This window comes from Suricata suricatta, chromosome 1 (genome assembly GCF_006229205.1).
Source record: "Suricata suricatta isolate VVHF042 chromosome 1, meerkat_22Aug2017_6uvM2_HiC, whole genome shotgun sequence".
Lineage (NCBI taxonomy): Eukaryota > Metazoa > Chordata > Mammalia > Carnivora > Herpestidae > Suricata > Suricata suricatta.
The window spans coordinates 181580662-181594228 of NC_043700.1; the positions used below are offsets into that span (position 1 = coordinate 181580662).

The 13567-nt window shown below is 45.3% G+C and overlaps 1 protein-coding gene across 1 annotated transcript; it reads right to left on the bottom strand.

The window, feature by feature from the left end:
• On the bottom strand, positions 1 to 10028 carry CLRN2 (clarin 2). Its single transcript, XM_029932669.1, has 3 exons — positions 9605 to 10028; positions 3826 to 4005; positions 1 to 659 (listed from the first exon to the last, which is right to left on the bottom strand). The coding sequence occupies exons 1-3, from the start codon at positions 9855 to 9857 to the stop codon at positions 394 to 396; spliced, it is 699 nt and encodes a 232-aa protein (XP_029788529.1). The 5' UTR covers positions 9858 to 10028; the 3' UTR covers positions 1 to 393.
• Positions 10029 to 13567: the final 3539 nt, after the last annotated feature.

Here is a 13567-nt window from a genome sequence, read left to right on the forward strand (position 1 = left end):
CCTGGTGTTTGTAGAGTGCTTTAATTGTAGATACATATGTCGATTCAGAGGTTGGCAACATTATTGTCCATTTAAACCTCATTACAACCTTGTGAAGTCATTATTAACCCCATTTTTCAGAAGCGGAAACTGAGAAGGAGACATTAAGTGAGTTGTCCATGTCCACACAGCAGGCAAGAAGCAGAGTCTAACTCCAAGGTCAGTGTGAGGGAAAGGCAGGTGTCCCATGGGTTGAGGAAAGCTTTCTTTTCTGGTCCAGCCACCATTCTTTCTCCTTCCGTTTCCTTCCTCTTAGGAGCACAGGCTTCTGGACTGCAAAGCCTGCACATGAAATGAGGTCCCCGTTCACACTGCAGAACTGACTCAGGAGTGAGTGTGAGCAGGACCGGGCGATCAGTACAGGATATCCTCAGCCGTGACCGTGGCCTCTTCGATTTTGGTCTTAATCTCGGGGAGCGGGATCTGACTGATGGCCACCACAACCAAGTTCGCAGCGTGGGCCGAGGCACTGGCCACACAGATCCAAAAGGACTCTTCGTACTGTTCTTCTACCACCACGAAGCGGAAGAGCTTCTCCCGGAAGTTGGCGATGCGCTCGGTCAGGTCGTGGAACTTCACTGCGGCCATGAAGCTGGTGATGGCCAAGGCCACGACTCCGCCTGAAACCCAACACGTCACCCTCATACAGCAGTAACGGCTGTATGTGAGGTGGCATTTCTGTGGCACAGGTGACAAGCTTGCTTTGTGTTGAAAAAAATTCTTACGATTTTGTTTTTTTCTTAAGTAAACTCTATGCCCCCAAGGTGGGGCTCCAACTCACAACCCCAAGGGGGAGAGTCACCTGCTCTAGGACTAAGCCAGCCAGGTGCCCTAGGACACACCTTAAAAAAATTTTTTTAATGTTTATTTACTTTTGAGAGAGAGAGAGATGGAGTGTGAGTGAGGCGGTGGGGCAGAGGGAGGCCCAGAATCCGAAGCAGGCTCCAGGCTCTGAGCTGTCGCACAGAGCCTGGCACAGGGCGTAAGCCCATGAACCTGAGATCATGACCTGAGCCAAAGTCTGACATTTAACCAACTGAGCCACCCAGGCACCCTGCCTTTTATTTTTAATTAACATTTTTTAATGTTTATTAGGACATACTTTTAATGTGCGTTAAAAGCATTGGATAACCCACAGTGTGAGGGGGAGAGGAGTGGGAGAGAGAGAAGGCTTCATCTGAGATCAGCTGCATCCCTTCCCCAGGACGGCGTGTCTGTGCAGTCTCGCCATATCTCAGGGCTTGGATGTGGACCCTGTGGGCTCTGTGGAAAGGGTAAGAACACCTCACTGTGCAGACTGGGGTCCAACCGAGGGCTGGACTGTTCTCTCTTCTTTATTTATCCCCTTCCCATGCTTAAGGGTAAGAGGAGGAGAGGAAAGTGGAGAGGGGAAAGGGGTTCCAGATTTCATCTACTTCCCTTCTGGTTGCTTCCAACCTCCATGTCTGGGTGGTTCTCTCTGTACTTTTCTACTGCTCCACTTTCATTAACATTTAAAAAAACACATCTATTATGCTCTTCGTTTGGATTATTACACCTTCCTTGAAAAAAATTTGAACCTCAGAGAAAATCATAAACATGAAAATACAAATTCAGTTTTATCCTAAAAGCAGGTATAAACACTTTGAACGTTTTAGTATATTTCTCTACATTTCTGTTTCTTTAACAAAATTGTATTCTGATGCTCTTACTGTTTTATGCTTGGTTTTTCCCTTTACTTCAACGTTTTTCTTTGTTCTTCAATAGTCTGCTACAGCACCATTTTATTTTATTTATTTATTAAAACATTTTTTTACATTTACTTACTTTTATTTATTTATTTATTTTTTTGTTTTATTTATTTTTGATACTAAGAGAGACAGAGCATGAGAGAGGGAGGGGCAGAGAGAGAAGGAGACACAGAACTGGAAGCAGGCTCCAGGCTCTGAGCTAGCTGTCAGCACAGAGCCCGATGCGGGGCTCGAACCCACGACCGTGAGATCTGACCTGAGCCGAAGCCGGAGGCTTAACCGACTGAGCCACCCAGGCACCCCTACATTTACTTATTTTTGAGAGACAGAGCATGAACAGGGGAGGGGCAGAGAGAAAAAGAGACACAGAATCTGAAGCAGGCTCCAGACTCTGAGCTAGTGGTCAGCACTGAGCCCAATGTGGGGCTCGAACCCGCAAACCATTAGATCATGAACTGAACTGAAGTTGGACACTCAACTGACTGAGCCACCCAGGCGCCCCTACAGCACCATTTTAAACTGGTGAATGATATGTTGTTCAAGCAACACACCTAATTAATTAAAGTTTAATTGAGTAGGACTTCATTTCTGGATATCTAGATTGCATCTAAATTTTGGTATTATAAAGTACTGCAGTGAACACCTTTTTATATAAATTTTTGTGCCCTTTCCCAGTTATTCCTTAATATATATCTCTATTTGGAATTGATCAATCAAAAATATTCATATTTTTATGTCTTCTTGAACTAAAGTTTTGTCAAATTGTCTTTTAAAAATATTCTCAGCAGTAGTACTTAAGAGCACCATCTCTCTGAAGAAAGAAATGGACAGAAACAAGAATTTATTTAAATATAGGACTGAGCTGGGGTGCCTGGGTGGCTCACTTGGTTAAGCATCTGACTTCGGCTCAGGTCATGATCTCACAGTTCATGGGTTCGAGCCCCGCGTCAGGCTCTGTGCTGACAGCTCAGAGCCTGGACCCTGCTTCAGATTCTGTGTCTCCTTCTCTCTCTCTTTCTCCCCTGTTCTCACTCTGTCTCTGTCTCAAAAGTCAAGATAAAAAAGAAATAATAAAGACAGGACTGAGCACTTTCTACATGCCAGCCACTACAAGGATTCACGTGGAGGTAAACAAGACAGCTGCAGTCTAGATGGGCTGAACATGTGTCCGAGTAATTCTGTAGGACAGTCACAGTCTGTCAGCCGAGGCAAATGCCTGGTAACTGATTACTGACATTACATGACAATACATGCTAAAGCAACATTATCTGCCTTATACTTTATGGTCAAAGGCAGTGATGGGTTATTGGCATAATGATACTTGACCATTTGACCTACGTTTTCTGAAACAGCCTCACTTCTGGGAACTTTGTTATTTTTGTTATGTATGGCTTTTTAAGTGCATAATCTCAAATCAACACACACACACACACACACACACTCACTTTTGTTTTTTGTCTTGGAAAATAGGTCACGGTGGTTATAAATGATACCTCGATTAGAGAAAAGACAGTTTATACTCAGTTGTACATGGGTCGGAATCCCACCTCTGCTACTGATTGTTGTGTGACCTTGGGTTAGGCTTTTACCTTCTCTGTGCTTCAGGATCTTCATCTGTAAACATGGGTCTAATAGGAGGTTGTGGGGTTTAAATGAAAATAAAATCCCAGGTGCTTCCTCTCCTGTTATTTAGAGGGGTCCCTCCCACCCTCACAGCGGTGGCCCCACCTCCCCACTTCCTCCCACAGAGCTCTCTTTTCTGTCTTCCACCCCCTCTGTCTTCTCTTTTCTCCTCTTACCCCCAACCTTTCTTTTATGCTCTAAGTCCTCAGCCACTCATGATGCCACCAGTTTGGCTCTTTACTGTTACAGAGATCCTGCAACTTTCAGTAAAGAGGACCTTCATGCCCACGAAGAATGTCATAGACCAGGGAAGTGAAGGCTGAGGTGGGCATTTTAATTCCTTCACACTGTCCACCCACCTATTTTGAACTCAAGTGCTACCACCTGGTGGTGGCAGTGGCCTTGAATTTCTCTCCCTGGAGGCCTTCCTTACCTGCGAGGACGTTCCATAGGCAGATGCCCCCGGGGCCGTTGACCGCCCGGTATGGAACCTGGATCATGTTGAGAATGGCAAATCCCATGCTGACCAGAGCCAGGGCCAAGGCCAAGAAGAGGAGCAGCAGAATGGTCACGTGGAGGCCTGCATTGAGTTCCTTCACCAGGTGTGGGAAGACTGGGGAGAAAAGACACAGCCAATATTTCCAGGTCAGAGCTGGGCTCGAGTTCATGAAGTCCAGGCTTGCTTACCCCCGAGGCTGTAACAGAGGGGAGTGAAGGCCAGGCAACACGTGCTGGGTTTTCAAAAAGCAAGAGACTTCTCAAGATGAATTCATGGAGCCCGATTTGCCACTTGCCAGTTGACTAACAATCCTCTCTTCCTTGCAGTGGATGCAGAATCAAAATGTGCCGCAGGGGGTGATTTAAGGGCACTGACCTAAAGCCCTGGAATCCAGGATGAGCTGCTACACAGAAGTCCCACATGATGTATCTTTAGAAAAGGTGGTTGGCAAGAGAGTCCGTCCAAGAGGACCAACTGAAAAGCTTTAACCTGGGTCAGAGTTGCCTTCATTAAACCAGAGAGGTAGAGGAGGTGTCAGGTACATCTGTGAAGAGCATAGAAGGGTGTCGCAGAGGGAAGCCTAGACCTGGCATCCAGAGATCTGGGTTCAAATCCCACTTTTGCTTATTTGCCACAAGTATAAAATAGGATCCTCTAAACCATTGCCTTTACCCATCTTACCAGATCATTGAGTGGATCGAGTGAAGTGCACAGGAATAATAAAAGCACTTAATAAGCACTAATAGGAAGCTAGGAGCATCATCTTGGACCCCCTAGGCAAGGTAGGCATTTTTCCCATGTATGATGGACACTTCATTTTCATGTTGCACAATACTGTATTAGAATATTAATTTTCTTTATTAATGTGGCAGGATAATTTAGTGAGATATTAATTTGTATCTGTTTTCTCTATGTTGGCCACACGCAGTGGCTGTGGAGATGAAACGATCCGATAGGGCAGATATTGCCTGGGAAAGAGTGTGCTCTCGAAATGGCCACTATGGCTGTTGCTGTTGCTGTTATTTCGGTTACTCTCTGACTCGGGGAAAGGCACGTGATTCCTCAGGGCCTCAGTTTTCTCATCAGTACAGTGGGGTAGCAAAAGCTGTGCATGAACTGAGGGTAATCAACATTAACTGAACACAGTCATGTAAAGAGCTGAACCCCTTACATTGTTATCTCATTCAGTGTTTGTGACAAGGAAATAAAGTAGATTATATTAACCCCATTTCCCTATGCGCTTGAACGTTAGGTTCCTTCTCTTTGGGCAGGTGACTCTGAATTCCATATAGGATTACAGTCCTAGATACCATATGATACATGGAGTTTAGATCACTGTTTTCAGTAGTCACCCATGAAGAATTAAAAGTGACAGAAGTTAGACTGCCTGGGCACACCCCTTCCTCTGCAGTTACTGCAGGGTTTCTGCTGAGCAACTCCTGGTCAAATCGGGGTCCATTTGAGAGCTTGAATTCCGTGCTTCATCACTTGATGTTATGCTCTGCCCCTCTCTGTCCCCTCTTCGGGGACCAGAGCTCAAAGCTTTCCTGGTTCTCCTTACACACCCCCACCCCTATCCCCTCCCGTTCTTTGCTGGCTCACCAGCCTCCCTATATTCACAGGAGGGTGGTATCTCCCAAGCTTGAGAACTAGAATTGTCCTTCTCCCTTTAAAGTCCTTTCCTCCGAGAAGTTTCCAGACACTCACATTTATATCCTGGTTCTAATCTAACTTTCTTTCCAGTTCCGTATTTCCATTAGTATTTCTCTCCATGCAGTTATCTTGCCAGCATCGAAACTTTACCCCGACTTTCTTTCCAAGGGATTTCTCTTCCAAGGCTCCTCTTTAACCGTTGCTTCTCTTCCCTCTTAGTGTCCCTTAGGGTTTTTTTTTTTTCCATCCTTTTCTTTTTAAACTTTCAGCCCTTGCTGAGAGAACACCTTTTGGTTAATGCAGTCTGTCCCTGATCGGCAGCAGGTGCAAAGGCAGTCCCGCACAGGAGGAGCCGGCCCTGCTCCGGGGGACTCACACCCAAGCCCTGGGGATGGATGTTTTATACCCTCCCTTGGGACACCCCCAGGGTGGCCAGAGCAAAACTCTCTTGAATATTGTCCTACTCCGAGGTGACATTAAAATGTCCATTTAAAACAGCGCTGCTCTTTCAGAGATGAACCCTGAGGGCAGACTCCTGGGGGATGGGGGCACTGGGAAGGAGGAGGGGCAAAGGGGTGTTTACTGAGAGCCTCCAGCGGAGCACAGAATGTGCTCATCCGCCCAGGCTTCTGGCAAAGGTGGTTTACCTTTCTGCGAGCTGGGGCGGCCGGGATTTCCTTGGCGCTTCTGTGTAAGGGCGCAGCCAGCCTGCTGCTGGGGTCCCCCTCTCCCGCAGAGCTGGTCTCTGCTCCAGCTGCTTCTCCACGAACAATGTTTGCGCCTGGGGATTCCTAACTTACGCCAGGCCCACTGCCTGCCACCTCACACCCTCCGTGATGGGTGCAATTGTGCCCTCTTTGCCATCCCTCTCCCAAAAGGATGGGTTGCAGTCTTCAACCCCCGAACTCCAGAATATGACCTTATTTGGAAACAGGGTCTCTCAAGAGCTAATCAAGTTAAAAGAAGCCTTAAAAAATTTTTTTTAATGTTTATTTATCTTTGAGAGAGACAGAGTGTGAGTGAGGGAGGGGCAGAGAGAGAGGGAGACACAGAATCTGAAGCAGGCTCCAGGCTCTGAGCTGTCAGCACAGAGCTGGAAGCGGGGCCCAACTCACAGACTACTAAATCATGACCTGAGCTAAAGTTGGCCACTTAATCGACTGGGCCCCAAGAGGAAGTTGTTAAAATGGGCCCTAATCCAATGTGACTGGTGTCCTGATACATGAGGAAATTTGGACACAGAAACGTGCGAAGGGAAGACCATGTGAGGAGACAGGGAGGATGCTGCAAGCCAAGGAATGCCCTGGGCTCCCAGGAGCTGGAAGAGGCAAGGAAGGGTCCGTCTTAGGGTTCAGAGGCAGAACGGCTCTGCCGACAAGCTGGTTTCTGAGTTCCAGCCTCCAGAACCATGGGAATACACTTCTATTGTTTAAGTCACCTAGTTTGTGGTAGTACTTTGTTATGGCAGCTCTAGGGATCTAATACACCTGCCATTTGTTGGGGTAACCACTCGGTCATTTGTAACGGGATCTGTCCACCCTGGCTCCTCCCACCCTTGAGAACTCTCCATTCATCCACCACCTCCCTATTACCCTTTGCCAAATTCCAGGCGAACACTAAGGCCTGCTAGGGCGATGCCCTGCTTTGGGAAAGTTGCCAGTCACAAATTCCAGAAGGAGCAGCATATGGTGGGAAGTAGGGATCTTTGGGGTCAGCCTTACCTGGGGTGGGGTCTGGCTCTAGCATTCAGGGCTCTGTGACCTTCAGCAAGCTGCCTCACCTCTCTGAGTCTTAGTTTCCTCCGAATTACCAGGGTTGTGGAGGATTAGTGTAGCACAAGCCACAAGTTTGGTGGCTTGCACACGAATATTTAGTACAAATGAATTTAAAAGTACTTTACTCATTCAGCCAATGTTTTTGAGTGCCAGTGTTTTGAGGCACCCTTCTGGAACTCGGGGTCATTGATGAGAAAACCACAATCCTTGCCCTCCTGGCACTACACACCAAAGAGGTGCAGGCAGATAATACATAATAAACATAATAGATAAATTTTCCAGTATATAAGAAGGCAGTTGTCATGGTAACATGACACATCATGCTATATAATTACCAGGGGCTATTTTTACTATATTCCCTAAACACTGTCTTACTCATTAAAGTCTCTGAACAGTGCTGTTATTGATGGTCATTCCCTAGTTCAAGCTTTGGAACGTCCTTCGTGAGATTCGTTAATTTCAATTAACTATGACTATTTAAACATTGTGACATTGCTCCTCAAAACGTGTGTGTGTGTGTGTGTGTGTGTGTGTGTGTGTGTGTGTGTGTGTATGTGTGGTTTGGAAAGAATCTCAAACTTCAGAAAATTGCAAGAATGGTACAAAGGAAGTTTTTTTCCTCCTGATCCATTTGAAGGTAAATTGCCTCTGTATCCCTCAGTATTTCAGGGTCCGTGTCATTCAAAAAGAGATTCTCTTAAGAACCACAGCACTAAAATCACTGAGTTACCACTCGCGCAGGCCTGCCGTTTAATCCTGACACCCCAATCAAATGTTACCAGTCTTCTCAACAACTGACGTCTTTAACAGCAAACAGACCCAGTTCAGAATCACCGACGGTGTATAGTTGCCATGGCCTCCTTTTGACACGTCCTTTATTTCTTTATTATTTTTATTATAAAATGTTTAAAAATTTTTAAATGTTCATTTATTTTTGAGAGAGAGACGGACAGACAGACTGGGAACAGAGGAGAGGCAGACAGAGAGGGAGACACAGAATCGGAAGCAGGCTCCAGGCTCCCAGCTGTCAGCACAGAGCCGTAAGCGGGATTTAAACTCAAGGACCCCGAGATCATGACCTGAGCCAAAGTCAGATGCTTAACTAACTGACTGAGCCACCCAGGTGCATCTATTTCTTTATGAGTATGTGTTTTCAGTTTTTTGTGTAATGTTTTTAATAAAGCTATTTTTAAAATATCCCTGGTCCAATTTCATTGCTGGGTACATAAAAATATTCCCAGAGATTTTCCCTCCTTGAATATCCATAACAAATATGTATTTCCTTTATGTATATAAATAATGCCAATTCATATTATTATATTTATCAATGGCTTCAGCTTGCTGTCTTTATACATTTAATAAGGTACTTACCCTGGGCAGGATTCTAAAAACTACAATGCTGAAATACAGAAACCAAATGAGCAAAATTCCTTATCTCCTTGCATTGCTTTGTGTTGATTAATCATGGTTGTGTAGGACACTGTTCTTGTGAGCTATCTAACAGATTCTAAAGGCTTACAAAATATTGCCGTTTTTTTGCTTTGTTTTTTAATTCACAGAAGACCCTTCATAAGCCGGGCTTGAATTCCTGCTCTACTTAAATTTAGAGAAGATCTGACGTGAGACTGGATGCCAGCCGAGGGCTGTGCCTGCTCACGTTCTCCGAGAGCCTCCAGTACCCTGTCCCAGGTCTCCCCTCCAGGGATTGCCCAACTTGGGCTTCTAATACAACAGTCCGATTCCAGAGCCCAGCGCACAGCCCCTTTGCCAGTTCTCAGCCTAAGTGGAAGTGAGTGGGGCTGGCGGAGAACACCCAGGTCACGTGGCCAGGGTCTGACGTCTGGATCTGCTGCTTCCTGGCTGGGGGACCTCAGACAAGTTATATAACCCCTCCACAGCTCAGTGTAGTCCTCTGCAAAACAGGAACACTAAGAATGCCTTCTTTATAGATTTGTTAGAAGGCTTAAAAGAGAGAAGCCATGTAAAAGCATTTAGCAGAATGGCTGACACATGTAGGCACTCAACATTTTCATAGTTATTCCTAATAGAGGTCAATTGCAGAAGTATAGAAGTCCCTATTTTTAATGTTTCTTTCTAAAGTCTCTACAGAGAGAAAAAATGGTCTCTTCTTGGTGCTGAACAGGACCCTTTCGGTTACTAGGGGTTTTATCATAATGCCTCAGATTGAGGCAGAAGTCTAATTTCACAATTAGACATAGGCACCCTTACAAATGAAAACAAAATAAGCGTTCTAAAGCAGCTTGCGTGCCCCCCAATATACTCACTCGTGAATTGGGACTGGCGGCCCCCGAGCCCGCACTGCCGTACTTTGCATCCTCGGAAGAGCCCGTAGTAGATGTCCCCAATGAACTTGATGAGCTCCGGATCTGTGGCGTTGACCAGGTCCACTCCAGTCTGACAGAGAATTTTCCCACTCAGCCAGTGGGGCACTGCCAGGGCAATGATGATCAGGATAAAGGAGGAGAAGCTGAGTAAAGACGCCAGCCCATACCATGCCTTTTTGAACCATCCAGGCATTCTAGTCGGTGCAGGTCACCCCACAGGTGTCCAAGCAGTAGAGGGGGTCACTGACATTTTCTGGGCACTCTGCAATCCCCTGCTCCAAGGTCAGCTCTTCCAAACACATCATTTCAGAATTTCAAGTGCATCTCCTGCTCTTCCCTCAGTGCCTGCCGCCACAGCGGGTGTTTACTACAACCACATCCGGAAGTCTCTACAGAGATCGCCTTCACCTGACTTGAGTGTAGAGGAGTATGTTACTGAAGTAACGTAACCCTATATCTCCCACTAGACTTATGTTTCAGCAGAGGGTTTAATTGGTCCCCAGTTCAGGTATTTAAATAACCCTGGTGCGGACCTCTTAAGGCCAGAAAATTATTTGCAGGCAAAACTAGGTAGGTCTGACTATAAAGAGACACTAACTATTCTTAAAAAAAAAAAAAATGCATACAGTAGAAGGAAAACAAACATGTAATGATTAGCACTTGAATACTGCCAACAATGCATGGTGTCGAGTGTCCATCTTTTTGCTGCTTGCCTGGGCATTTCTTTCTCTAAAATGTCACTGCTGTCAGAATCTGCAGAACTGTTATTAATACAATGGTGTGACCTCTGTTCTCAAGGCTTTTAATTGAAATGTGTAAACAAGGCTTTAGGAATCTTGGATTTATCACTAGGTCAATCTGCCCTGGGTAAAAATGCTGGAGGAGTCCGTGTGTGGTTTGGTGGGGAGCCCGGACCCCAACACTCACATTCCTCTCCCCACATCCACCCCTGCGTCTTCTGAAATGGGAAAGAGAAGTGTTTTTCTTATGTGGCAGCAAATGATCACCTTTCTGGAGGCTTTATTCTAATACGAAAGATTGTTTTCCTTTTAATCTGTGCTCACTAGTAATGAAATATTCCCTTCTTTCTATCTTATATTGTGGCTTTTCAATTTTGATTTTTAGTCTATTACTGAATGTCAACTTTATGTCACACGAGATTGGCAACAGCAACTGTCCATAGTTTTGGGCAGTCAAATTCAACAGAAGTGGCACAGAAACAGTTTTTATCTGGTCATAGACGTCTGGAGGGGGTTCAGGAGTTTGCATTGTTAACCAACAGGAGTTCCAAAAATCTCACCTGAAGAGAAGCAAAGGGCCAGAAGGACATAGGAATTGAAATGTCAGTTTCCTTCCCTATAGCCTGTAAGTGGGGTTCACTTCTGTGGTTTCTCCACAATGAGAATACAGAAGAGTGTCTCTGAAGCCTGTGTAGCGCTCTCTCCGTATACAAAGGACTTTTATTATACGCTTGTTATCCCCTGATGCTGCGGTAACTCTTCGTGGTAATCGAGGGATGTATATTCTAATGATTTCTCTCATGAGAAAACTGGATGTCAGGATGGGGTGGGGGGTGCTGGAGTTCAGGTCATTGAAATAAAACAGCTCATCACCATAACCTTGAAATAGCAGATACTTTTCTGGTAACGAATCTATATGAAAGGCTAATTAATAAATGGCCCATTACAATAATGAATATAATAATATAATATATTATATTATATAATTGGGCACATTAATAAATAACCAACAATGTTACTTATTCTTATTGTAATGGTAAGCATGCTTTGGACCTGTGTAATATGTTTGCATTGTATTTCTGCCTCAGTTGATTGACCTTTGTCAACTTTTGGTGGTTGAGGGATTAAGCAATTATTTTTAGAAAAATTATTTTAGAAAAGTATGGGAAACAAATGATTCCCAACAAGCTTTTGCCATGCTGAATGGAAGCGTGGTTAAGTAGAACTCTATTGAAGACCTGGGTTCTTATTCTTCTGGGCAAGTGCTTGAGTTCTCATGCCTTGGTTTCCTAATCTGTCATGGGATTGCTGTACAAAGTAAAATGAAATGCATACCGTGGCATATAGAGAGGGCACCAAATAAATGGTGCTAACCTCCTCATCCAGTCTTCTAGCAATTCTGCTCCTGGAAATGAAGCTTCTGATGATAAATTGCATTGTGAGCAGCATCCTGTTCTCTGAAGAGCGTATTTCTGTGTACCGTATCTGGCACAGGTATATTGAGCAAACATCTGTCTGCTATGTACAACACACTGTGCACAGGTGGAAGGTAACACAAAGATGTATGGAATGGGATCCTGCTGTCAAGAAGTTACAATAGTGTTAGGGCAGTAGTTCTCAACAAAGGGCGATTTTCCCCCCACCTTGGTCCCTCTGGCCAAATTATCAGTCTTAAGTTTTGCCAAGCACCTTTAGCCTGAGTGATTAACTAAACTTTTCTCTGTGTATCTGTAGATCATACATTGTTTCCTAGGAAGACTTGGAACCAAAGCCTCTTGCTCAAGCTCCCTCCTGGATCATCAACAAATACCAGCCTCCGAGAGATAACAGAGATAATGTCTGCACACGATCAAGAAGTGTCACAGACCACTGTGCTCCCCTTTTACTGATGAACTGCCCTAAAGTTCCTTTAAAAGTCTTTGCACCAGACAGAAACCTGGGAGTTAGTTTTTGGACAGGAGTCTGCCTTCTCCCCAGGTGGCCAGCCTCCCGGATAAAGCTCATGCTCCTTTCCAATCAAAACTCTTGTCCCTTCCAGTGAAGGGCAGCCAAACTTAGGTTTTTCTGAAACATTCTCCAGGGACATGTGGCAAGATTTGGAGATCCTGCTTATAAGGGGGGGGTAGGGGAGGGTGGGGGGGGTGGGGGGGGAGGCCACTACTGGCATCTAGGAGGTAGAGACCACACATGGTCTAAACATCCTGCAATGCACAGGACGGCCTTCCCCTATGCCCGCACAAAACTGATAGTGCTGGGGTTGAGAAGCTCTGTATTAGGGGCACACTCCATGGGCAGAAGTCACTAATTTACAAGAAGGAAATGCCAGTTGATACCATGTGGTGGGGCTTATTATGGACCCTTAACATGCTTGTCAATTGAGGCTTACATACAGTCACAGGGTTCAAGGACAGTATTATAGGATTTTACATCTTAAACTGTGTGTCTACCAGACCAAAGACCTGTTGTGTCAAATGTACTCATATTTTTTAGAACTGTTGTAATAGTTTTCGTAGTTTTTTTGGTTTGTTTTAGAAGCATTAACTTGTAAAGTGTTCGATATTTAAAATATAGCATACTACAATTTTTGCATTATTGTTTGGGCAATTTTTCATTTTCAAATACGGCCCAAAATAGATATTTAAATATCCCCACCTCCAAAATGGAAGAGCACTGAAATTCACAATCTCTAAGAAGTCCAGTGAATTGTAACAGAAGTAGCGCAAAACCAGTAACAATAATGCTCAGTCAGCATTTATTGAGCTCCTACTACTAGCTGCACACTGCTCTAAGAACTCTAGTACTTAATATTTTAAAATCCTTTCCCAAAGCCTAGGAGGATAGACTATTAGTATTCCCATTTCACGGAGAGGAGACTGAGGCACAGAGCAGTTAAGCAAGTTGCTTAGGGCCACAAAACTATTAAATAGGAGGCCAAGCAGTCGGGCTTCACGCTTATTTAAAGGTTAAAACACACACTCGGTTTGTCCTGTCTCTCCCATAGGACTCACCACCCACAGGCGCGCACACCTGTTCTCCGCCCTCCCCACCCTCAGCCCCACGCCCCGCACGCCCGGGGGCCGAGCGCCTACAGGCCGGCGGGTGGCCGGGTGCGGCCGGCGCTCCCGCAGGCGGGCTGTGCTCGCCCAGTGCGGCAGCGCGCTAG